This window comes from Furipterus horrens, unplaced genomic scaffold (genome assembly GCF_987537825.1).
Source record: "Furipterus horrens unplaced genomic scaffold, mFurHor1.1.pri manual_scaffold_2, whole genome shotgun sequence".
NCBI classification, from domain to species: Eukaryota; Metazoa; Chordata; class Mammalia; order Chiroptera; family Furipteridae; genus Furipterus; species Furipterus horrens.
The window spans coordinates 192,556,633-192,584,170 of record NW_028327172.1 but is presented as its reverse complement, the minus strand read 5'-3'; the positions used below and the strand labels follow the sequence as shown (position 1 = coordinate 192,584,170).

The 27,538-nt window shown below is 39.0% G+C and overlaps 1 protein-coding gene across 6 annotated transcripts in view; it reads right to left on the bottom strand.

The window, feature by feature from the left end:
* Nucleotides 1-27,538, bottom strand: part of APBB2 (amyloid beta precursor protein binding family B member 2) — a 328,286-nt gene that overhangs the window by 173,259 nt on the left and 127,489 nt on the right. For all 6 annotated transcript variants that reach the window (XM_090266952.1, XM_090266954.1, XM_090266955.1 and 3 more), the window contains exons 4-5: nt 12,627-12,695; nt 4,116-4,931 (exon numbers count right to left, since the gene is read on the bottom strand). In XM_090266952.1, the coding sequence (XP_090123078.1) occupies nt 4,116-4,931; nt 12,627-12,645 (835 nt within the window). In that variant the 5' untranslated portion in view covers nt 12,646-12,695. The remainder of the gene's footprint in view (nt 1-4,115; nt 4,932-12,626; nt 12,696-27,538) is intronic.

The window sequence follows — 27,538 nt, the reverse complement described above, 5'->3', positions numbered from 1 at the left end:
TGCCAAGACACTGTTCTAAAAGCTCTTTGAAGATGCTCTCACTTAATCCTCACAATAGATCTATGCTAAAACTCTACTATCACCCCCATTTTACAGATAAGAAGTTATGTGAGCTGTCTGTGTGAAACAGAGCTGGAATTTCAACTCAGGAAGCTGGCTCTGGAGCCCATGCTCTCAATGATAAGTCAGTCAAGCATTAGACCCCCTACCATACCATCTATATTTGGTTTTCTCTGTGTATACCTTGCCTTTGCACATTACATTCAGTAATGAACCTCATTTAAAAATGACTTTCCACAAGATCCACTCAGTTTCAAATTCTGTATCTTCAATTTTATTAAGCCCCCAAGTAAACCAACAAGGTTCTGAAAACTTGTACCCAGGTAGCACCAAAATATGTCTTTCAAAAGTTTTCATGAAGCTAACATAAAACACCAGGTGATTAACAGAGAGACTGCACACAATCTGATCAATCAGCATTTATCTGAGCCATTTGCTTCCCTGGGGCCACAAGGGACAAGGATCTCTGGCCAAACTCAAACAGACTGAAAGTCCCCCCTTTCAAGTACCAACCCTTTCTTTTAGAATCTAGGAGAAGGCATTCTGTTGAACTTTTTGAAACTTATGAAACACAGTCATTTCATAGATGCCCTCCTTTCTTAGAATAGCCTCTTGTTTTCTCAAAGGACAGACTACTTAGGAGGAAAAGAGGAGCAACATATTGTACACATAGCATTGTGCAAAAACAGGTGCTAAGATGCTGGAGGGGGCAATGCGGAAAGAGAGGGAAAATAGAATGTAGTGAATCTTGGAGTTAGTCAGAATATTTTATTTTATAAATAGCATTCTAACTTGGAAAGGATACCCTAAAGTAGAAATGAGTTTGTCCGTTTTTCTAGGCTCCCCAGACCATGGTCTAGAATCCAAAGATAATTGTGTCATCATGATTTAGTCATAGCACACAGACCACAGTGATGAGTAGGAACTTAACACACAGCGAAGAAGCAAATATATACACTTTTTAAATATGAACTATCATACTGCATACTAGTATCTTACAAATGTTTGCTTTTATGTTTTCTTTTCTTCCAACAGTGTTTGTGTTTATTACATATATAAACATGGATGTCCCATATAAAATATATATAATAACACTAATTTTGCTATTAGAAGTGAAACATATAATGTTTAATTTAAACTGAATGTGTTCATTGTAAATACTAATGGTATGCCTCAGTGGAAATATGAAACCAAAAGAAATAATCTAGATGATTGCTTATTTTATTTTACTCACTAATTATATAGTGGTCACTACGTGCAACTCTGAAGTGCGTTCATAAAGTAGAGGTTTCTATTCAGTGGGAGTTCACAACTGGCTCTCAGGAAATTCCAAAGAATTCTCAAATATTATTAATGTTAATAGTTTGAGACATTGCAGCATGCTGAAATAGGTACAGAGACCCCAAAGGGACCATTTTGAAGGATATACAGGTTTGACTTCTAGTATGTTTTATAAAAAAACTCAATTTCGCTGCTTTGGAGTCACAGCAACAGTATATTCTTTCCAGTGTATTTGATTCAAAATGTCTATCCTTACCCACCCGTGAAGGGCCATCACCGTACCATCACCTTGACTTTAACATTCAAAGGTCTTCAATACTGACTAAGAGGGAAAAGCGAACACATCTTCTCAACATGTCAGCAAACTCGAATCCAGTTCACACCATGTGTCAAGCACTGTACTGAGTTCTGTAGCGAGGCCCACAGAAAGGAATGCCCGGACACTGAGCAAAGGAGTGGTGGGCGGAGGGGCTGGGAGAGAGCTGCAGCAGATGGAGCAGATGCAGGTGTCCGGCCTAGTCTCTGAGCCCTCCACAGGCCCTTATTGACCCCAGCACTCAATGAGCCAAGGGGCTCTGCATGGAAACAATCTAGATTTCAGCAGTGAGAAGTAGTTATTGTGAAAACTTTTAAACATATAAAATTTGAGAGAACAGAATAATGAGTTCTCATGTACCCATCTTTAACAATTATTAGCTTATGGGCACTTTTGTTTCTTTTTTTTTTAAGTCATCACCACAATTATTTTGGAGAAAAGTCCATACTCAATATTATGTATATTAGTTTATACTATATTATGTTATGTTATACTATAATATAATATAAAGCAGTATATTAATATATCTCTAAAAAGTGAGGACTCTTTAACAATATCATAAAATTTGGGTAAGTTAAAAATGTATTAAAAATGTGGAAATATGTGTTAAATGTTTTCTGAAAGAAAATACTTCAAGAAAGAAAGGTGGTGATAACCACTAGGAAAGGTGAGACTTTATTGTTCATTAAATAACTCTCAGTAAAATTTAAACTTGAACTACAACAGAAAGTACCATGTCTGGAAGAGCAGGACGGGGTAGGAGGAGGGTGGGTAAAAACAGAAGGTAGAGTTTAGATGTAAAATACTCAAGTTATTTATGCAGATTCAGACGCTAACAGGTAACAGTGTCCATTAGCTACAGGATAAGAATTCTGTCAATGGGAAAAAGTAATAGAGTTGTGAACTCAGTAACATCACTAAACATAATTATGATTCCAGTAATGTGCAGGTCTAGACATTTACAAAATGATATAGACTCATCTCAACCTCCCTACTGCCAGACGCAGCTACAGCAGGGTGGTGAAATCCATCATTTCAAGTATTGCGATTTTAAAGGGCATTTCAAAAACTTTTTTTTATAAAACTTTGCCCATCTCTTTCCCTTATCTGTAGTCTTTGTAGCATCTCTGCTTTGTAAGTTGGAAAAATGTTATTTCCTTCCTTGGTGGTTCTATCTGTATCACGTTCACAGAGCCCTGGGACCCTCTAGGGTAGTTGTGAGGTTGTTACAGAAATAAGCTTTTGCGAGTGCTTGATTACTCCGCATTCAGATACAATAATGTTCTCCACATCTTTTAATTCACTTTATGATCAGTGTAATGGGGGGTGGGGGTGGGGCTCTGAGGAACTGAGGATAAAAGTAGCTAACTTTTAGGACCCTGTTCATTTCTGTCTCAATTTTGACTCCTCTGACACATCTGGACACATTACAGATATAGACAAAAGTCAATTAGACTAGTTGAAACCCTAAACTCCTGAATATATTTTAAAAGAAACACCACTTTCTCATTTTCCGGTATCACCTGAACAAGGCCAATACAATGTTCCCAGAAAGGTTAAAAGGCAAATGTCATTAATAAACAGATTTTTAACCTTTCATTAGCTTAAGCATAAATAAGTCCTGCTGAGAACTTTAAAATACAGTATTCCCTCACTTATTGCGGGTATTACGTTCCGGACCCCGCCCCCCCCACCCCCCGTGATAGGTGAAAATCCGCGAAGTAGGAACCTTACATTTATTTTAGTATTTGTATATATTTTAAGGCTTTATAAACCCTTCCCACACACTTATAAACTGTTCCCAGTTCCTATTAACCTTTCCCACTCCCTTATTAACCTTTTCCACACTTTTATAAACACTATTTATGTTCTTAAACATATTCTACACTCTTAAACCTACGTAACTTTAACAACATACATATACAGTACCGCAAAATCCCGCAATATAGCGAAAAAATGTGCTATAAATAATTAATTATAATATTTTTTAAAACCCCGCGATACAGTGAGGCCACAATAAGTGAATCACGATATGGAGAGGGACTACTGTATTGGTTCTCTGAATCAGATTATAGGTTATACCCTGTCCCCAGCAACTGTATGTCTTTTATTATTTTGCTTAATAAAACCCAGTATTTCTTGATAGTATATAGAAATAGTTCACCAAAGACTGGCAAGATAGTTTCTAAAAAGATGCTGTTTTACTGTACTTACCACCAAGGACCTATTTCCTTTACGAAAAATGCTTCCCAGAAAAAATAACTTACGTTGGAACCAAAATGAAACCGTTAAACAATCTAACAATATATTCCACACAAATTGCCCAGTTCTACCCCCAAAGGATCTTGTTCTCCTCTGCTACAAATGGATTTTGGGGGGCCAGTCTAGAGAGAAATTCTATCAATAACAGAATACACCAGAAGAAAGTGCCACCTTACGCCACCTTTCCCAAGGGTACCTGTTTCGTCCGGGGAGCTGGGTGAGGCGCTGTCATGGGACAGTGTGGTCCAGCTGGACTCCTCGTCGCTGGGGGCCAGGTTCTGGATCCGGTGTAGAGCACAGTCTGTTTTGGCCCCTGTTTTAGGATGATCCTTCTTGGTCTCTGGGCTTGATGACACTGTGGCTACTTGGCCGTCCTCCGGGCTGCACTGGGGTTTGTTTGGTTTCTGCAGCAGCAACTCACCATTCCCAATGATGGTGGCGGCCTGGCCCTGGCCTGGCTGGGCCTTCTCTTCCATAACCCCATGCTGGCTGCCCAAGCCCTGCTCCAGTTCCCTGGCGGAGGTTTCCAGATCTGCATAGTAATTCAGGAAGCTCTTGGTTCTCCGGGGTTGGGAGGGTACAATTTCACAGCCCGGGGAATCCTGTGGGGCGGGCTCTTTACCTTCTAACTTCTCAGAAGTTATGTTAATGACTGCAGTGGGACTGACATTTTTGTTGGGGTCCTGCTGCCCCTGTTCTGCAGCCTTCCGGAGCTGGTTCTCCCCGTTTTTCACCAGCTTGATGTTGGCAGAGCCGTTGCCCAGCAGGGGCTGTGCAGCTGGATCTGAGAGACCCATGGCTGCCTGGATGTTAGTTAGGGCATATTTCTTCCTGCATTTTGGGGGTGTGCTGTTCTTGGCTTCTGTGTGTTTGATTTCCGCGTTCAACAGTTCATTGTGGGAGGAACGGAGATTAAGGGTGTTTGGTGGTGTGGCCGGGCTGTTCCGATTCGTGACATCTGTCGCGCCGCTGCTGGCCATAAACACTGCCAAAGTGTCTCCACCTGAGTCAGCTGGCAAAAAAAGGAAACTGGTCATCAGACGCCTGACGGGACTGAACCACTTAGCATACAGAGTAAAAACATTTTTAAACAGAAATTTGAGAGAATTAATGCTTCTGTTACATACATTCTTGTAAAATTGACCCATTTTCCTCTTTATTTCCACCACTTGCCTCTATATCAAATAGGAGCAATCAGAAGGCTTCATGTGGGTGCCCAAAAGCCAATTTATAGAAAAACCAAAGTCTGAGGATCCAAGTTTTCCCTAAAATTAAAAAGTATCTCTCTTTTGAATTTGTAAAAAAACATTTTCACAACCTTAAAAATCATTCCTTTTCGAAACGTTTACCACATTTCTATTCTGTTCTTCCCTCAGGCAGCAAAAAAGTTGCTCAAAAATGCTTCTGGGCTCCGGCTTTCTTAATTAACCTGAAAGGTCACTGTTCAAGGATGCACCATATGTCCAAGGTAATTTTTCTCAACCCTGTTTAGAAACTGTGTTGTGAATGCCTAGAAAAATCACACCTCCATTAGAGTGTTTTGCTAATGTCTTTGTAAACACTTTTGATTTGGGCTTAGTGTTTGTGCTACACAGAAATTTTGGAAAAACGCCTTAACTGCTCAAGAGCAAACACAACACACATGAAGCAATTACTAATAAATAATGTTGCACTGAGTCCATGACTAGAGACCTATTAGAGCCCCAAAGGAGTCTGAATACGTTCCAGTGAATTAAAATACAGACTCAGCTTTTTGCAGTCACCGCGTGCCCTTGCAGAACTCCTAGGAAACTATCTGACAGTTGCATTTATCTCAAATATTGTTCACACCATCAGTGATTTATTCCATGTGTCTCTTGCTAGGAAGAAAGAACGGTTTCTCAGACTAAAAGGGAATAAAATTCATCAGCAAGAATTCCTGAGGTTTCACATTTCTCAGCCTGTGAGGAATGACTTTTTTTCTTCTCTGATCCTTTGCCCTCCACAGAGACCTCAGTGAGTTCTACACCAGCAGTGGGTGAGCCAAAGAACAGCTCCCAACATTCCTAAAATTACATTGTGACAACTCCCTCTTCCTCTCCCAGGCAAAACAGGGACCTCCATGAGGGAGGAAGGCAAGAATGTTCCATCTGGGTATCTCTTTCTATCATCAAATACACAGGATGGGCTATTTTAGAAAAGAATCCCCCACTCATCCTAGAGTCTGTATGCTTCTAGGAAACTAGGCATCATCTGAACAGTCTAGGGAGTGTCCATGTTTATAACAGAATGACCATGTGGCCCACAGATGTAGGTAAGGACTGTAATCCAAAGTGGTTAGAGCTTGGGCCCCATTCTTCAGAATTATTATTTGTAAGAATTCCTGCTTGCCCTGACTGGTGTGGCTCAGTGGGTTAGACATCACCCCACACACCAAAGGGTCACCAGTTAAATTCTTGGTCAGGGCACATGCCTGAGTTGCGGGCCAGGTCCCAGTTGGGGGCAGCCAAGAGGCAACCAATTGATGTTTCTTTCCCTCTGTTTCTCTCTCTCTTCCCCTCTCTCTAAAATTAAGTAAGTAAAAGCTAAAAAATAAAATAAATTAAAAAATTCCTGCTTACCTAGCAGCCTACCTCAAGTACTTGGGCTTCATTTTACAGGAACGGAGAATCTAGTGTATTTCTCCCTCTCAAACAATACTCTAAGACTAAATTTAACAATTTTAATAGTGTTTTGGCTACTACTACCATTTTATGGAAAACATATGCTTCCCTTCATAATTCAACCTTACTCAAGTGCAGCATTTGTTATAAGAAGAGCCCATCTTGAGCCCACATGAAGTTTTCCCTGAGACACATATTCATAACAGGCACACAAGAGAAAATTACACTGAAACTCTTGGGTATTTAGAGTGATGTTATGAGAAAGTTGGAAATCTAGTGGCTTTTTAAAAGACATGGCAAAAAATCTCTATGAGGCTAATTTACGATGTTAGGTTCTACACTGTAGCAATGGTGTTAAGGAAAATTTTTTATTTACTTTGTTTATAACCATAAACATTTTCAGGAAGAACACCATCCACATTTCTAGGTAGTTTAGTATTTAAATAGCTTTCATATCCTAAATGTGATGGATAAAAACTTTTAGCCCTGTTCTCATCAGCCTTTTGGATCCCAATGTCCTTCCTATGCCCTTGCTTTGTAATCCTTGTGCTTGCTAGAAATCACAGGGGGAGATCTGGGAGGGTTAGACTAGAACTACAGGACCACCCTATGCAAGACAGCACTGCTTCTGCTGTTGTCATAGATCAAAGCCTGAACACAAGCAGAGTGGGCCTTAGATATCAAATGGTGGTACGATCTGAAAGCAAAATAAAGGTTCAGATCTAGAACTAAGGCAGCCAAGGTAATCTTACAAAGTGACAGTTGCCTCCCGGAATTAATACACAGCTAGGCAGTCATTTCGGCTCAGAAGAATCATGAAATAGGTAGAGGTTTAGCAAAATCCAAGAAAGACCGAGGCTGAGGGAGAAAGGCCCCCGAGAGTGAGAGGCAGTGCCTCTGAGCATAAGAGCACACAACTCAGGGTTGGAGAGATGGGCTCAAGCCCTGTCCGTGATTCTTACTAGCTGAGTGATCTAGGACATCAGACACTCAGTTTCCTTGTCTGGCGAAGGGTGGGGGGTGGGGAGCAGAAACACAAAAGAGGGACAGACCAAGAAGGAAGAATCCAGGTGGTGAGGAGAGGGGGGGACCACAGCAGATGTGGGAGAGTCGGCCTTGCCCTTTCTCTTTATGTGAGAAAGAAGATGGGGAGTAAGGATGGGGACAGGCACGTATGTCACTGCAGTGACAGGAAACCAGGAAAAGCAAAACTGATAGCCTCAATTTTCTCAGTAAGGTAGAGTCTTCCCCTGCGGGTAAGCAGCCTTGGGAAATCTGAGGAGATGGACAAAGTTCAGAGATAGTCACAAGGAAAAAACACAGGGTTAGTGACATTAAAACAATTTTTTTTTGAACTTGGAGAGCATAAAAATAGACACATAGATCAATGGAACAGAATACAGGTCCCAGAAATAAAGTCATGCATATATGGTCAATTAATTTCTCACAAAAGAGCCAAGAATACACAACAGGGAAAGGATAATCTCTTCAATAAGTTGGGAAATCTGGACAGCCACATGCAAAAAAATGAAACTGGACCACTTTCTCACGCAATACACAAAAATTACCTCAAAATGGATTAAACACTTGAAAGTAAAAATCTGAATGCATCAAACTCCCCGGGGTAAGCTTCTTAACACATCTTGGTGATGATTTTTTTTTTTTTTTGATTTGACACCAAAAGCAAAAGCAACAAAAACAAAATAAACAAGTGGGACTACATCAAACTACAAAGGTTTTGCTCAGCAAAGAAAACCATCAACAAAAGGAAAAGGCAACCTATGGAACAGGAGGAAAAAAAGGAAAGACAGAGTCTCAGAGCGGGGTGTAATTAAGGTGTTGGGTACAACCCTAAGGGCTCGTCTTCAGCAGTGCTGCTCCTGGGTTTCTGGAAGGTGCAGAGGGCCCATGATTTTGCCATCACCTCCACATCTATTCACCATGCTCTTTTGAGTGTTACCTATGAAGATGTAACTTCAATTCAAGAGGATCGATTCCTATTCCAGAGCTGGGTATCAGTTCAGAATTAAGAGTCTGACAAGAACTAGTATGACTGCAGCCGTCACTCTCCTGTATGATGGAGAAACATCTGTGATAGCCTGGCAGGTACTTCCTCCTTTTTACGTAAAAGCCCCCAAATTTTCCTTGAGGTATCAGCCTTCCTCCACGCTCATTCAGCAGATTTTTTGGTGTGTAATACCATGTGGCAGATACAGTTCTTCCTGCTGAGGATACAGCAGTGAACAAAATGGACAAAATAAAAATACCTCTCATGGAGCTGACATTCTAGGGATTCAGTCCCTGTGTTTCAGGCAGAGATGACTCTATCGAACGTGATCCAGGCCTAGCCGATAGGAGCAGCAAATCCCCACAGCTCTGGTGACTGGCTCAAGGAAAAGCATGTGACCCACACACAGCCACTCCTAAGACTTCTGCCAAATGATCAGAAGTGCTGTCTTTTTCTCTTTTTCTTAAACTAGGAGATAAGAAGCTTCACGGAGTCACCATGAAGACAATCTGCATCCTATATAAGCAAGAACCTAACAAATGGGCAAGTAGATTCAAGAGACAGAGTGAGCAAGCTGCAATGACATTGTTGGAATCCCTGAAAACCAATAACAATTTTAATTTTTTTGCTTAAACCACTTAAAGGTGTTTTTCTCCTTTTTACAACTAAAGGAGCCTTAGTTGATAGACACTTTTTCTTTTTTTAACAAAGCCTAAACAATATTAGGTAAACCAGGGTCATTTTAATTTCACGGCTAACAAAGCCTTCCTCAAATCTGGAGTCACAAAGATCTCAGCACCACGCTGTAAGCCCATAAGTCAGATGACATCCTCATACAACCCTGTGCCGGGGCCTGTAGTTAAACCTGCTCCCTTCTCTTTCTGAGACCTCTAGTCCTCTGTTAAAGGAAAAAGAAACCGTCAGTCATGACAGGAAACCCTCTCTTCAATAACCTGCTGCTTCTTTTCTGCTCCTATGGCATGCTTATAAAATTGGAAACTGACAAACGGGCCCAGGGTTGGCAAAAAGGCCCAGGGGAGCCCAACGTTTGCCGCGCTTTTAAATGAGACTTCACATGTTCTTCATTTTTATTTTTCTACTATACAATTTTATTTCCACTGAGGAGTTAACAGCAAAACATCCACCCTGAGGAATGTTGCCTTTTGAACTAGACCTCAAAGTATTAAGGAAATGAAATAAACCCATTTTTTTCTTTTAGGAAGGAGAGGCAAAATAAAGCTGGTTTCCTGAAATTACTCATGAAAGCAAACTCTCAATGTGACAAAAAATGATAAGAACTTCTCTATGAACAAAAGAAGCAAAGGTTATTAGGAGGCAGCTTGGGCCGCTGGGTCGGACAGATCAAAACTAGTACCTTGGAAGTTTCTAAACCCGGAAAGCAGCTTCACACAGCTGATTGACAGGGCAACTTCTCCAGGCTCTTTGAGAGAAAGGGGTGATTTCAAGAGCTAGCTCTAGCCCACCTAAAGGTTTCCCATTCTCCATTCAACTTAATTGCTTGAGGGCTCACTCTGTTCAAGATCCCAAGTGGAACTGAGAGCATCAAGGAAGATGTGCCAGCCTGGCTGGTGTGGATCAGTGGACTGAGCGCCGGCCTGCAAACCAAAGGGTCGCTGGTTCGATTCCCAGTCAGGGCACATGGCTGGGTCGCGGGCCAGGTCCCCGGATGGGGGCGCCCGAGAGGCAACCACACATTGCTATTTCTCTCCCCTGCTTTCTCCCTCCCTTTCCCTCTCTACAGATAAATAAAATATTTGAAAGAAAGAAAGAAAGAAAGAAAAAAGTAACAACTGCTTTCTTTTAAAAACTCAGACAGGGCAGTGCAAAGGATAACTTATTAAACAAACTCCCAATAGCTAAAGCAGACGGAGGGCCTTATAAGAAGGTATTAGGAATGAGGAGAGAGGTTGGGGGAATGGCTCCCACACAAAAAAACAAACAGCAGCACAAAAAAAGCTGTGCTGGGTCCTGAAAGGTAGGTAGGAGTCCACCAGTTGACAAGAAAGAGAAAGGCACTCCAGATGGGGGAAAACACCGAGCAGAATATGTGTATTCAAGTAAGAATTAAGACATTAGAAGTAGTCACCTTGGGATATGATATGCTATCCCAAGGATATTTTCTCTGCTCCATATCTACACTGTTTCCTTCGTTTAGAAAAGCCTCAATGTCTTCTGAAAATGAATGTATTTTTTAGCATAGCTCTGGACTTTCATGACCAACTCTGATGATTCTAGTACCGATCAAGCCTGGGGATGCTGGTTTAGGTGAAAAAAGGTACGTAAGTTATAATGTTATTACACAGGTTTTCTTGAATAAACTGCTCTCAAGTCCATTCCAAAAGGGGGAAAAATTAAAACAGTGAAAGAAGCCTTAAAATATGGTAATTTCTTGACTATGTCATAGCTAAGACCTATTCGGAAGAGACTCCTAGGTTGAATCTTGAAAGTTCAGGAAGAATTTTTCAAGCGCATAACAGTATAGATTCTGGTATGTTTGTTTTTTAAAAGGCTCTCGGTAATCACAGCTCCTAAGATGGGTTTGGATATATCTGATGCTATGTATTGGTCCAGATTCTTCCTTATGAGCTGCCATTTGAATTTTCAAATAAAAAATGACTGGAATAAGAATACTGCTTTCTTGGCAAAATGTATTACATCCTATACCAATGCATAATAGCAGTAGTTCTTATTAAAAAATCATGCTGGGTAACAGTTTCATTATTTCTTATATAACTACCAAGGAATAATGCTATTTTAGTACCAACAGAAAGAATGACTATATCAGCATAACAAAGTATAATGGCTAGAAGAAATTTCTACAAGTTATTTGATTAATTCACCTCCGTTTAGAGGAAAACACATCATTTTATATATTTGCCAGCTTTGTTTCTAAAATGTTTATCTTGCAATGTAATAAATATTTTAAATGCTAAAGAATTTCTAAAGGGATTCTCAACACTTAAGAAGTATTTTTTAAAGGACATACATGTTTGCCTCTATTTTCGAAAATTAACATACCTGTTCAAATATGTATTTATAAAGAAAATCTACTTCCTGTCCCCAAATTTTCCCAGCATGAGTTAGATATCCTCTAAGAATCACCTCTAAGTTCCTAATTTTCCTCTATGAACTTAGGTTTGTCATACTGCTTTTGGCTGACTTTTATAAATAGGATATTCCTACACTCACATACGTCTACTGAAGTTAGTGTTTATTTTATCGTTTTATTTTAGTTCTCTGTTGAACTGTATTATATAAAGCAAAAAGGTGCTTGGGCACACTTAATGAGTTTAATTTAAAATTTAGGGACATTAATATCTATTTGTCCATGGTTAAAATCTTTTTCTTTAAAAACTCAGAATTTTCTGAGTGGTATGTGCCCTAACAAATATGGGATCCACCCAAGTGTATCTGCCACTTACAGTCCTATAATATAATTCCAAATGTCATTGCCATTACTTTTTCCTTATTATATTACTGTGAAGCTAAGAATTAAATCTCACACCATGTTGTGTGCAGACTAGCATCCATCATGTCACAAAAAGAGGAACACACAATAAAATTAAGGTGATTTTTCCCAGGGTCTGAAATTAATCAGCATTCAATCCAAGGAGAATACTAATTTGGGGAGCTCTATTCTAGGCAAACCCCACAATGGCTAAGATGCTGTTTATAGAGACTCACTGCCAATACCTCCTTTGTTTATATTTAATAGTTTACAGGCTATAATGGGCAATGCCAGATGGCAAACTGTGATAGTTTTATATTTCCCATCATAGTCAACTAAAATATTTTCACATGATGATATTAGGAGAGTCATGCAATTATTACATGAATACAATTAAGCCCAATTGATTCTTTTATCTTATTTTAATGATTCATTTTTCTATTATATTAGTGAAAAATAATGAAAACCCACATGTTATTTTAGCAAATCATAAGTTTAACATCAAAACAGTCATCAACCATATATATTTGTTAAAGTTTTAACATTCAACTGCTTCTCTGAGTCAAAACATGTGAAAGTGTATCTGACCTGGAAATACTTCTGACATGGATCACTGGACGTCAGCAATGGTGCAGGAAATCGGTTATAATTTGAAATCTGAAAAGAGGGATCATTTGAGAAATTAAAACCCCAAATAACAAAGAATACACACAAGGAAAAAAGCATATCACTGAAAATCTTTCCAAAAGATATTTTAAAATGTTAAATAAATTTTGATAGATAATGTCCAAAGTTTTGTTTCCTTACAGTTGGATATACCATTTTTGACTAAAATTTGAATTCCTGGTTAGCCACATTTTCCCATAAACATTGGAGATTTTTTTTTCCATTCTAGGCTTAAGTTTATTTATACATCTACCTATTTATTTATCTATTATCTATCTAAAGTTTCCAAAGCTTTTTTCTCATTAAAAACACACAATTCAGAAATCAATCAGAAAAATACTGGTACATTTCCCCACATAAAAATTTAAACCACTGTTTAGGAAAAAAATGGGTACAAACACAGAAAAGACAAAAACCAAACAGAAAAAAAAAGAAACACTAAAAATGATACAAAAGAGCTCATTTCTTTTATGTGGAAAGAACCTGAAATCATTAAGAAAAGTATGAGTAAGCCTGTAGGAAAATGAGCAAAGGACATGTACGAGTCCCAAGAGAAATACAAATGTCCAATAAACATATAAATAACTAACCTCACTTAAAAATGAAGAATATGTGAAATTAAATAATGACTTATTGGTTTTCCTATATGAGGCTGCAAAGAGTAAGAGACTGGATAACACATAACCTAGGGCAAGGGCACTGGAAACAGAGGAGTTATTAAACCTTGCTGGTGGGAGTAAAAAGTGGCAAAACTCTTTAAATGACCTTTTAGAAATATCTGAGCAAAGTAAAAATCTATGACCCCATTGTTCAGCAATTTCATTTTTAAGAATTTGTTTTATAGATAAACTCATATGGACTATATTGTTTTAAAAGCAAAAGATCAATAACAACCTACCTGTTCTTCAGGGGACAGCTGGCTCACTAAATTATGATACATCTATATAATAGAGTACTGGGCCGCTATTAGGAAAAATGAAGCTTTAAGACCTATCACTGAGAGGTGAATGACATGCATAGCATAGCATGACTGAGTCTGCGTAAAATCTTTAAAAGAATATACATGTGCATACACACACATTCATGCACATGCACACATCACACACTTGCATTTACATAGGCCATTTCTTAAAGGAATGTTAAAGAACTAAATACAGTGGGAAACTGCCAGTTTACTAAATTAGATGCATAATAAGGAAAACTGAAAACAGACCTTGTTTTCAATGAGTTGTTATCAGAAATGTCACTTAGAATGATAATCTGTTTTATTAATTCAAATGCGGATACTGCAGTGATTCTGTTTATATCAAGTACAAAAACAGGAAAAACTTATCTATGTCAGGACAATGGTTTACCCTGGAGGGCAAAAAGCTGGAAGATGCAGGGGACAGCCTCTGGGATGTTGTGATGGTACGGTACTGTTTTTTGATCTGCATGTGAAAATTCATCAAGCTGTACCTTCATGTCCACATTTCTGTATGTTTATTTCACTTTCGTGAAATGTTGAAAGAGAAAGTAAATGCTAGAGGTTTACTAGAGAATTATTCACATGGAGAAACTTTATACAGGGGCAGGCAAAGTAAATCTACAGTTGTGAGTATGCAAAAGTTTATATTTTTGTATTATTATTCAATAATTATTGTATTATTAATTTGCATTACACCTGTAAGCCTACTTTTGCCCATCCCTGTATTTGCAAACACTAAATTCCAAACTAACCTTTCCAAACTAGTAACCTTTAATGGGTATTACCTCTAACTTTATGATTCAGATAATGACCTGACAACCTGGTTTACTGACCCACAATACATTTTAATAATATTTTCACATATTGTGGGTAAGGCTCATTACTCTTCTATAATTACAAGGATGGATTTATTTCTAACTGTCCTGAAACAAGAGATGCTCCCTCTATCACCATTACTTTTGCCCCATGCCTTTCTCAGCTCCTTAAAAGGATTTCGCCATAGGCCTGCGAGCCAAGTGTCGCTGGTTCGATTCCCAGTCAGGGCACATGACTAGGTTGCACATCAGGTCCCCAATTGGGGGCGCGAGTGAGAGGCAACCACACAGTGATGCCTCTCTCCCTCTCTTTCTCCTTTCCCCTCTCTATTTTTCTTTCTTCTAGTTTTTGGCCTCAGTGCACCTTAGGTTATTAGCAGAGGCAGATGTGAGGTGATAGGTATTTCAAGAAAATGAAGACCAGTCAAGTAGAATAAAGCTAAGAAAAGGCATACTTACAGGAGTATTTTGAAAATACTTGAACAAAACCTAAAAACCTGCATACTTTTTAGTATGCATAATCCTTATAATAAAATATATTTTTTCCCAAACACAAAACAAACTCCAAGTTCTATAAAGTTAAGAACTAGACAATCTGCTAATCATGTCATATTTTAAATGGCCCTGTGATATTATTATCTGACTAATATTTATTCCATACTCACCATGGACACAGAATACTTCAATGAACAAAAACACCTTCCCGAAACTTATGGAACTTATAGTCTAGTCTGGGAGATGGCTATTAATCACAAAATTACTCAAATCAGTGGACAAGTATATATGTTTGGGAAGAAAATAACTCAGTTCTATGAAAAAAAATCGAACAAAGGAGCATGTACACTTCCCTGAGAAAGTATAGTTTAAGTAAACTTGAGGACTAAAACAGGATTTAGCAGGTAAACACTTATTAAACCCCTACTATGTGCAAGGCACTCCCTGGCCCTGGGAATGAAGTACAAATACACAGAGCTATTTTTCCTTAGGCACCGGTATCCTTGATGAATAAATCTACTTGAATAAAACAGTTTCCAGGGAGTTTGTGGCATGAAGTAATTCTAATTCATTAACAACCTGAGAAAATATAAAAGCACCTAAGTACAGTGTTAAGAATAACCTGTAGCTGTGATGTCCAAGATAAAAGCCACTAGGGGCAACAGGGAACTACTGACACTTAGGGGACTAATGCAACTGAAGAACTGAATTTTTAATTTTACTTAATTATAATTAACTTAAGTTTATAAACTAATATTTGGGAGACATTTAAGTCAGTTTAGAACTTCCTGGGTACTGAATCTACTTTTCAACTATAAATTTTAGAAAATCGATATACAGATCAAATATTTCCAGTGAATATTCTGCATCCGGGTTGACTGCTGTAAGTATGAACCACAGGCTGATTTTGGAGTAAAGTAGCTCATTAATAATTTTAAAATACTGTTTACATGCTGAAATAATATTTTGGATACAGAAAATTAAATAAAACACTGTTAAAATTAATTTCATCCATTTATTTTTTGTAAAGTGGATACTAGAAAATTTCAAATTATAGATGTGGCTCACATATCTCATTTGGAGAAGTGCTGATCTAGATAATAGAGATAGATTCTGAAACTTTATCCTAATCAAAATATTGTCTACCCTTCCCATTAAAGCAAAGACAGGCAGAAACGCTAACTCAGCTGTAAAGCTAGAGAAGGTTTGTCAGCATTCAGACCAAGTGCCTTTGCTTCCTGAAAAATCACATACTGAGTTCAAAGTCCCAGGAAGCAGGGGAGGAGACTACAAGCTCCACATTAAGAATACAGTTGCGGTGTAAAAACAAAGCTTAAAAGTACGTAAGTGAAGCAAACTAGCCACAATTTCCTTTTCCAGCAGTGTTTTTGTATCCTGTTAATGGAAATCCATAATGTTTATATACCTTGTGATAATACTACTGGAGCGCAATAAAAGTCCAATAGAATCACAGAGGAGCATCCCCCAAGCAGAACTCATGAGAGAACTATTAAACAAAGGAGTGAATACATGAGTTCAACGCCCACCTGTAGTTCACTTCAGTATAAGATGCTAACTTGTTTCACCATTAGACGCCAATATATAAATTTGAAATTATATATATATAGTTATTCAACTTATTATATGATAGTCCAATCCTCAATGTTTTTATTTTTGTCAACATAATAGGACCCTGACTCAGAATGGTAAATTATCTCATTATAATCATGCCTTTATGTGTTCCACTCATATTGCTGATTACTCTTTTTATCTGTGATATTGTGTTTGCAATTTGAACAAAAAGACTTTTTTCCTTATATTTATTGTGCACTTTGCCTTTTTTTTCAATATGTAAGTATAGATTGTACTCATCAGGTTTCAAGTAGAAAACAGACAACCCCATCAAATTGAACAATTTGAGGAGGGTTTAATTAAGGGACTATTTAAAAAAAAAAAAAGGCTGGCAAGAGAGAAAAACTAGAAGGGATAATTCAGACCCCAGAACTAGTAAGAGCAAGTTACAGTCCCAGGTCTGAAGGAAGAGAACTGTGTGCTGCAAGGACCCTGCCCAGCACAGCCACAGCTTCAGTGGAGGGTCACAGCCAGCTCCCCACAACTGTACAAAAGGGCATCTTCTCCTCTCTCACTGCCTGATCGTTTGGCATTCAGGATGAGAACTGATTCCTTAGTAAAGCTCAAGTTGGGTGTAATTCCTTTTTCTTCCAAGAAATAGATAAAAACTATAAGTGTTCATTCATTTAGATCCAGCTCAGGTATTATATCATTGATAAAATATTCTTTGAATCACTATTATCCCACTGCTAAACTTTGTACATATTTCTATTAATACACTTAACACATGACATAAAAATTTTATTTTTATCTTTTTTCCTAATAGAGGATAAATTCCTTGAAGAAAGAACTACCTTATTTATTTTTATTTTATTTTTTATTGATGTATAACTGACATAAAATTACATTAGTTCCAGGTGTACAATATAAGGATTCAATATTTGCTTTCATTGCAAAAATGATCACAGTAAGTCCAGTCAACATCTATCACCATACATAGTTACAAGTTTCTTTTTTATCTTGTGATGAGAACTTTCTATGTGCTTTGAAACTATGACAAGGAGGGAAAAAAGACACAAATTAAAATCAGATACACACTTTCACTATACCTATCTTCCCCAAATACAGTAAAAAAATGTCTAACAAATTCTTCTCACTTTACGTTGCTCTCTGTCCTGTCCACTCCCTCTATGGACCTTGAGTACTCCACAAGGATAAGTCCTGTCCCGGCCTCAGTCTTGTTCCTCCCGACACCTCCTCCCAGACCTACCCCAGCTATACTGTGCCAGACAAATACTGTTCCATTCCCCGTCACTCCCTTATCCAAAAGCCTCCAGAGCAAAGTTCTTTCAGCCATTGACAGGCTAATACCCAACTGATTCTAGAGCCTCTCATTTACCCACATCCTTCATTACCTTCAAATAGCTACGATTTCCCTGAAAACTCAAACCCAGTGCAATCCTATTTGATCCAACATGCTCTTGCTATAGCAAGTATTTTCTAACATCCCCTTTACTATCTTGAAGTGAAATTCACAGAAAATATCTACACGGGTTCCAGAAAAGGAGAAATAAAAGGAGATGTACACTTCGATAACCAGTTTCTTACATCCATGGGTAAAGTCACTGAGTGACAGCTATAAGTGCAAACTGACAGAGGCACGTGTTGTGTTGTCAACACAGACACCATGATGTGCACTGCTGCCAATAACATCAATTTCAAAATGCTGATGCCCTGGCTGGTGTGGCTCAGTGGATTGAGCACCAGCTTGCAAACCAAAAGGTCGCTGGTTCGATTTCCAGTCAGGGCACATGCCTGGGTTGTGGGCCAGGTCCCCAGTTGGGGATGCGTGAAAGGCAACCACACATGGATGTTTTTCTCCCTCTCTTTCCCCCTTCCTTCCTCTCTCTAAAAATAAATAAGTAAAATATTTTTTAAAATGCTGAACAACTTGAAGAAAGCTCAAAAATATTAAATACAATAATCTATCAACCAGAGGAGTTTACACTCCTGGAATGTACAATATGTATTGAAGCTGCAAAAAAAAAAAAAAAAAAAAAAAAAACATTTTATTTTTAGAACTTTTAGGCTCAGATAATTATACACACATTGTTCAACTACAAGAATATCTGGTAGGGTCTCTGCAAGCTTTGCAGAATAAGACATTCTTTGTTACACAGGGTAGTCCTGGGTACAGCAAGACCTTTATCATCTCTTGTCCCTACTCCCCAAAATGCAAGTAATTAGTGCTCTAGAGACCTCCAATCCCCAACTTTGAAAAGTCTAACCTCAGCCCAGAGATATCTCTTCCTCCCCTTAACCTATTCAACACTTAGGTCCTATATGATCAGGAACCAGTACTTAATGTCCGAAGCGTGACTTTTTCGATTGCAAGTTGTGGTTACTATCAACCTGACAGTTACAATGAGGATCAAATGAGATATGACAGGCAGCTTGCTTGCTTTACTTAGTGCCTGGCAGATACCAAACATTCAATAATGCTAACTGCTATTACTATTTTTTTTTCTTACACATAGGATCTGTTTTCTCAATGAGGTTTAAGTGTTCTGAAGAAAAGCAAAGTCTCTTGGACACCTTTGCACATTTGCCATTTAGTATTCAATAAGCTTTGGTGGCCTACACCCTCTGTCTTCTCTCCCTGCCCCGTCTTGCCGTCTTGTAAAAATATTTCATGGATAATAAGATGAGTCCAAGACTGGAACTAAGAACTGCAATTATAATGAAAACTCCCTTTCTGCCATTACTGAAATCACTGTGCCAAGCACAGAAAGGGCTGTCAAAAAACTATCATCTTACCCTTGCTCTTGAACTACACAGGGTTGTATTAGTGGATACTTTTAAAATAGACATTGCATTCCAGAATGCAGTCTCCTAACTCATATTGATTCAATCTCACTTTCAAGTTTTGAACATTTCTTTCCCTAAAGAACTTAATCTCCATCCAGATCTATAAAACAGAGCAGCTGCATCAGATGACCAGTTTCTTCCAGTACCCACTCTACCTAACATTTATTGAGTACTTACTATGTGCCAGACATCGTTCTATGTGGGAACTTTATACAGATTAGCTCATTGATCACTTCCAATAACCCCATGGAAGAAGCACTATTATTTTACCAATTTTACTAATGGGGACACTGAGGCACAGGGAATTAGGTAACATGTTCAAGGTCACAAGGGAGGCAAGTGACAGAGCTAGTATCTGCCTCCAAAGAGCAGACTCATCACCACTTGCCATGTTTCTCAGGGCCCTTTCTCTTGAAGTTGACTCAAATTACCTGAATCAATTAATTCTGAAAGACAATTCTTTGCCACATTATTATTCTTTTGAAGTTTACATCCAACATCCTGGTATCCAGGTAAAATACAAACAAAGGGGCTCTCTATTGCTGGCAAGCCAAACCTAAGTCCTCTTTTTCCTTACAGCTCAAGACAGTAAAATGGAATATAATGAAGAACAAGTGTGTGAAATTTTAGCTTACTCTGGGGTGGGTTCCAAAGTCAAAAAATAAAGCAAAGCTCGACAACAAACTTACTTTGAAAAATCCTTTAAATTGCCAGTTCAGTACAATACACAGTTTCTGTTAAACAACTGAAGTGTGTGTTATTTTATAATACATACAGAATGAAGAGTATTGAGTAAGTATATGTGTATGCAAATTTTTATTTCAGTATTTTGTATTTCTGCAGAGAAGAGAGAGGTGTGGCATACAACATTGCACTCTATGGGAATAAACTTGATTAAAAAAACTTTTGAGATATAATTCTAGTAACAATTTCTCACCATCTGTTTACCAGGGTGCTGCATGGCTTCTGCTGAGAATCACTGTTCTAAAAGAGCCTAAATTTACCACTTAAGGTAGAGAGAGAAAAAAGCAATAAAGGTACAGGAGTCTAATCCTATATCTAATGTCTGTATTTTAAGCAAAAACATTTAAGGAGTCTGATTTGTGATTCTAACTCTTCAGACTTTTTTTTTTTTTTGTAACTGCCAATGCGCTTTTTGTTTTTTTCTTTTAAATTTGTTTTTCAATTACACTTGACATTATATTAGTTCCACATGTACAACATAGTACCTTACAAAGTGATCACCCCAATAATAAGTCTAATATCCATCTGACACTATACACTGTTATCCAGCTTACCATCTTACTTGATTCAATGTTTTCAAAGCCAGATTTCAAAACGAATTTCTAAAACACTATCAAACAAACGAAAATATGCCTAGAAGGGAAAATCCTGTTTCCTACAATGAAACCTGGGGGAAAACACCAACAACTGGGGCAGAAATATTTTCAAGGTAGAACAATAAATGTAGATTTTTCCTTTTATGAGTTACCTTTATAACTCTTAAACAAGACTTTTTTAAAATAAAAGTGAAAGCTTCATGCTTCTCTTACAAATATACTTGATCCCCATAATTCATATTTCAAAGGCATAACATCTGCAGTTTAGAAATAACAGCTACATTTAATGCTTCTAAGAAGTGCTAGTTTAAAATATGCTGCTGCCCTGGCTGGTATGGCTCAGTGGATTGAGCGCCAGCCTGTGAACCAAAGAGTCACCAGTTCGATTCCCAGTCAGGGCACATATCTGGGTTGCAGGCCAGGTCCCCAGTTGGGGGTGTGTGAGAGGCAACCACACATTGATGTCTCTCTCCCGCTCTTTCTCCCTCCCTTCCCCTCTCTCTAAAAATAAATAAAAATATTTTTAAAAAATTAAAAAATAAGAAAAATAAATAAAATATGCTGCATTAACAGCCTTAATCAACATCTCGATAGCCTCCTGGGACCCTGCTCTGTAACTTTGTAGTTTCTTCCCACTGTTTCAGGCCTCGCTGTGTGACTTGCTTTGGGCAATAGGTTAGCAAATGAGATTACACAGAAGCTTGAAAAGCATGGCCTGCTTCCAGCCCCATAAAAAGAAATGATCTGTGCTGCTGCCTCTAGAGCATGCCCAGGCTGGCCTGCTTGGAAGGATGCTGGAGACTTGGGTAGGACACCTGAATCCTCTCGGCCAAGGCCATCTTAGACCAGCCTAAGCCAGCTGATCATCAGACATACGGGGGAGTGTGCTGCAAAGACCTACACACTATACCTGCCGCTGACTGCAAGCATGTGAGCAAATCCAGGAGAGATGATGAGAATCACTCAGCCATCCTGTAGATACTAATGGCTATTGTTTAAGCCACAAAATTTGGAGTTGGTTCCTTATGCGGCATGATGGCAACAGGTAAGTGATACACTGATTATACCCTCCACAACTGAGACGGCAATAACAGAACAGCCATTGGGATTCAGCCTAAATCAATGAAGGGGAAGGTGGATGCTATGCGAGGATCCTGCTTAGGGAACCAAGTCCTTCCCTTTTTTTTAAAGTTAAATTTATATTTTTAAATTGAGGTAACATTGGTTAATAACATTATATAAGTTTCAGGTGTTAAACACTATGATTCAATAATTGTATACTCTGTAGTGTGCTCACCACCACAAGTTTAGTTTCCATCTGTCTCCACATATTTTATTCCTTTTATCCATTTCATCCTCCCCCCACTCCCTGCCCCTCTGGTAACCACGGATCTGTCATCTGCATCTATGATACTGTGGAAATCAAGTTCTTTCTTGAAGATTTATGCCCTCCCCAGATCACGCAGGGTTGTCTTCCTCAAGATAAGCTGCATCTGTGGTCTCCACTGTCGTTCACGGACAAGTTACAACCATTGATGCTTCGCACATTAGAACATCCCGTGACAGCAAATTTTAGGAATTTCTCATAAGGACATATAAGCAACATTACTTCTACTAGGAACATCAGAAACAAGTTAGATGCCCATCAATAAGAAATGGATTAAATAAAGAATCCCATCTGTGCAGTGAAATACTAGTCATCATTTAAAAGTGAGAATGTTTCTATAGTTACGTAGAAAGATCTTTTTTCAATATTATTGAATAAAAATCTATTTATAAAAATGTATGATTAGTATATTGTAATTCCACACACAGTGCTTTAAACTTTTCTGTGCATCTGAAAATTTGTAATAAAAAGTTAGAATAAAGAGAGGATGTATAGTGTCATTCTTTCATAAATTTTTAAGAAAGATTTTATGATATTAAATTTTATTAAATTACAGAACATTAACAAGATTAAATTTCATGTAAAATTAATAATTAAAAAAAAAGAATAAGGAACAGGTTGAAATCCTAACAATGAAAACATGACATGTTTTTTAAAAAGTTAAAACTATAATGTACTATTTCAAGAGAATATAAAAGATTATTTTAAAAATTATACAAGACATGAAAGAACAACATACATCTGAATTAGAAAATATGTATAAATGGTCTACAACTTAGGGGTTCCACTTATAATTTTTTGATTTTACAATGGTGCAGAAGTGATATGCATAATAAATTACATGAGATAGTCAACACTTTATTATAAAATAGACTTTAGGTTAGATAATTTTGCCCAACTGCAGGCTAATAATTGTTCTGAACGTGTTTAAGGTAGGCTTGGCTAAGCTATCACGCTCAGTAAGTTAGGTGTATTAAATGCAATTCGATCTACTACATTTTCAAATACTATGAGTTTTTTGGGACATAACCCCATCACAAGTCCAGAGGTATTGGTATTAAATTAATTTATATCATCTAATGTTTCTGTCTCCCCCATTTGGAAAAGCTCCATGAGGGCAGGAACTATGACTGTTTCATTCATCAATATATTCCTAGTGCCTGGCACATGGCAGATGTTTAATAAATAGTCCATAAAGAAATAAATAGAAAAGTTCATCAAAATGTTGACAGCAGGAATCCCTGGTGGCAGGATTTAGAAAAATGTCTTCTAATGTTTTACATGTTGCTGATTTATATAAGTCTTTTATAATGAGTATGAAACATTTTCATATTCAGGGCAAGATTTATGTCCAGTTTGAGAGAAGTAAAGTTTGTACATGAAGTTATATGTGTATATACCATATAGCTTTAAAAATAAAGGAAGAACAGCACCTCCCCCCCAACACACACACACACACACACACACACACACACACACACACACACACACTGCATCTATCTCCTATTCATAAATGAAGGCTCTGGGTAAAAAATGACAGGGCTGAGTTTTAGTAAGGAGAACTAGGCTTAGAGTTTGTGAAAAGGAAGACAGCAAGCACCCCCATCAGCCTTCCATGCTATATTTGATAGCTTTTACTCTGTAGCTCAGAAAACATGTTAATAGGACTTCTCGTGGTGAGAGGAAGGGATTAAAAAAGCAAAGAACCCCGTTGTGATGGTTTGGCACTAGATAAAAAATGGCTCCCAGTGTCTGCAATTTATGGAAGAAAGATAACATCTTTTCATAAAATCTATACTGCAAGACATCTCAAATACACGACCAAGAAAAAAGCTGATGGCAGTGACGCAAAAAGCAACAAAGAAAACGATCCCAAACAAGAATGAGATGAAGCCTTAATTTGCTTGGTTGGGCCTTCATAGATCTATTAGAGAAAACCTAAGAGATGAACTGCCTCATAAAGCAGATGGTCTTCTCCAATTCTTCTTCTCCTTCTTTTTTTAACAAGATAATTAAAGGAAATGAAAGAGAGCAAGGATCTTGTTAAATTGGCCCAGGAAAACCATTTCATTTGCAGTAACATGCACGAGTTTTTAAAGAAAGGCTAATTTTTTTTTTTTTTTTTTTTTTTGTAGAAATGCGTTTGCCCACAGAGCTGACACAGGCCCTGTGGTGATGCCTGTATTAAAAGGGAAAGCCGTTCCAAGGGCAGCTGCCTCCGCAACAGCACGCAGCACCCCGGCGGGCCTTGCTAAGGCAGGCTTGCTGAAAGAGCACTGGAATGGGAGTCAGGACATATGGGACTTGACTTCTGGATCATGATTCTGAGAAACCTTCTTCACTTTGTCACGTTAACTTACAGAAGCCCATTATCCATTCCCCTCTCCTATCTCCGTAGTGAGGACAAATGAGGCTAGGAGAAAGATCTCTGCATAACAAAGACGGTAAGTGCAGAAATCAGGGAAACGAAAATGAGGGTTCAGATGTTTTGAGTCCAATAGAACAAGGATCTATATCCATTTCTGTTCTTTAAGTTCTACGACAATTTTTTGAGAGAAAGGAGAGAAATAAAAATGGACCTCAAAAGCCCCTCAAGATTCCAGGCCACATTCTGGACTGAGACAGTGACAGGAGCCCGGCGTCTTCTGTGGTCTTGGCTGGGACTGATCCAGAAAGAGCACTGCTCCGAAGTGGCACTGTGTACAGCTCGTGGACTGAGAGCGAGTTTCTAATCAGAGCGCAGGTGATAACGTCAAGCCCCAGGTAACACTGAGTAACGAACACTCACTGAGGGCTTTCTCTGAGCTAATCACAAACAGTATGCCCAACCTCTCAGCTCCCACGAGTCCTAGGAGGCGGCCACCATCATTCTCTACATTTCACACAGGCCACAGAGCTATGGCAAGGTTAAGAAACTTGCCAAACATCACGCAGCTAACAGGCAGCAGGGCCAAGGCGCCAATCTGGTCTTCTGATTCCAGAATCCTTCGTTTAATATTCTATGCTACTGCCTCTACAGAGTTGTTGAGGCAGAGATTCCAAAGACCCCACCTGCAATTTCTCAATCCCTCACCTACTGGTTCCAGAAGGTGTCATAACCAAGCAATTCGTAAATGGCTTATCTTCAGCCACATCACAAGCGCAACATAGAACTTTCCTTCTGACTTGCTCCTAATTATCTCTGGATTGCTCCTTTCCACCCCACATTCTTGAAATCCTTTTTCTCTCTCTTTGGACTTTTCCTGATGCTTTTAACCTCAGCTCTCCAATCCCTCTCCATGAAAACCAAATCCACTCTGTGTTTCAACAATGACAGTTAAATCACATCATGTATGTGAATCAATCCTGATGTCACCATATAGTGGCTTAAAAGACACTAGGCAATTAATTCCCTTAATGATAATAATTTTTAATACTTATATCATATTGACTACTTAGCAGGCATTGTCCTAAGACATGATACACATTAGCCATTTCAATCCTTATAATCACCATGTAAGGAGTGAACTATCATTATTCCATTTTATCTGAAGTAACAAACAACAAGATACTAAATAACTGCCTGAGGTCAACTATCTAGCAGGTGGTTAAATTATTGTTTTCAACCTCCATGAACTTCACTTCTCCCATTTAAAAAAAAAAATACACACACACACACACACACACACACACACACACACATATATATATATCACATGGTGGGGTCTGCTGCATGGGCAACAGCAGACCCTCCATATCACCCTGTCCAGGCTCTGTAGCTTCAGCTTCACTGGAGAGGACACTGCAGCGTCATCGCAAGATGTCGATTCAACACGGGAGGAGACAGATACGGTGTCACTCCCGAGTCGGACTGCACAGCCATTCTCGGCGGTGCAGATAGACTCTTAAGAAGCTACACCATCGTCTCTCGAGGCTCTGTAGCTTCAGCTTCACTGGAGAGGACACTCCAGCGTCATCACAAGATGTCAATTCAACACGGGAGGAGACAGATACCGTGTCACTCCCGAGTCGGACTGCACAACCATTCCCGGCGGTGCAGATAGACTCTTAAGAAGCTACACCATCGTCTCTCGAGACGGACGGCTGCCGACGACGACGGATCACATGGTGACTCAGCAGAAATGGAATAAACATGCACAGGCGGTTTAACACTTGTATTTCCCCTTCTCCCGCTAGTATTTCTGAACTCATTCCAAGGTACAACCCAGAATTTTTAAGATTGGAACAGGGAAATGAGACATGGTCAGTATTCTTTCAAATGTGGTGTCCCATTAGTGCATCACAACACCCCTTTGAAGGAAATAGCATCAACCCCATCCTGCAGATGAGACATCAGAGAATGTGTACATGGATCTCCTGCTAGTGACTGAACCACAATGTGAACCCACACATGCACACTACACTGTCTTTTGAATGTTTTTTAAGGAGCCTGAGGACAGGGAGAGCCAGTCTCCTAGTTTCGTCCACCTTTCCCATAGAGCCACACCCAGAACAGTGCACAGCTGTATAGTTCCATGTGCAACCAATGCTTACGTGACTTGCCAGTGTTACTTTTCCCTGAGAAAGTGAGATGAAAAACCTGAATCAAAGACAAAAATTGGTGCAGTCCTATTTACTGATCCCGCTCAATTAGCAACTCCTCTGATTTAAAAAAAGGGGGCGGGGCATGATTAAAGGAATGAGGGAAGAGCACGGACAGGTGTGGCTCAGTTGGTTGGGCGTGGTCCTGCGAAGTGAAAAATCACCGCAGGTTTGATTCTAGTGAGGGCACCTGCCTGGATTTCAGGTCCCTGGTCAGGTCATGGCGTGTGAGAGGCAGCCAATTGATACTCTTTCCCTCTCTTTCTACCTCCCTATCCTTCTGTCTAAAAACAAACAAACAAACAAACAAAAAGTAAATAAGAAAGCAAGGATGGTAGAATGAAAGAAAAAGGGTGGATGGGAGGGAGGAAGGGAGGGAAGAAGGGAGGGAGGGAAGGAGGGGAAAAAGAGAAGGAGAAAAACATGTCCCAGACTGCAGAGATGGTAAGAAAACACACACCCAAATTGTTATCTCAATGTTCTCTCATCCACTTCAGAATCTTTTTCCCACAAGGGTATCAGCTACTGATCTTGGAAGAGCCTGACGGTCCTTGGCCCTTCAGCTGGGACCCGCAGACAGGTCTCAGAAGAGACAGTCCCCCAGGATCACATTTCTCAGAAAGGCAGGAGGGAAGAAAAATGTCCTTACTCTGCCCTGACCAGAAGGCTGAGGGCGCCACCAGGAACAGGGCGTTCCCCTCAACACAGGATGCCCATTCACAAAGAAAACCAATGCCCTCTATCTCCAGCCGTGCATGTTCGGCTCCGCTTGTCACATGGAAGGGCAGGCAGGGCAGCGGAAGGCAGGA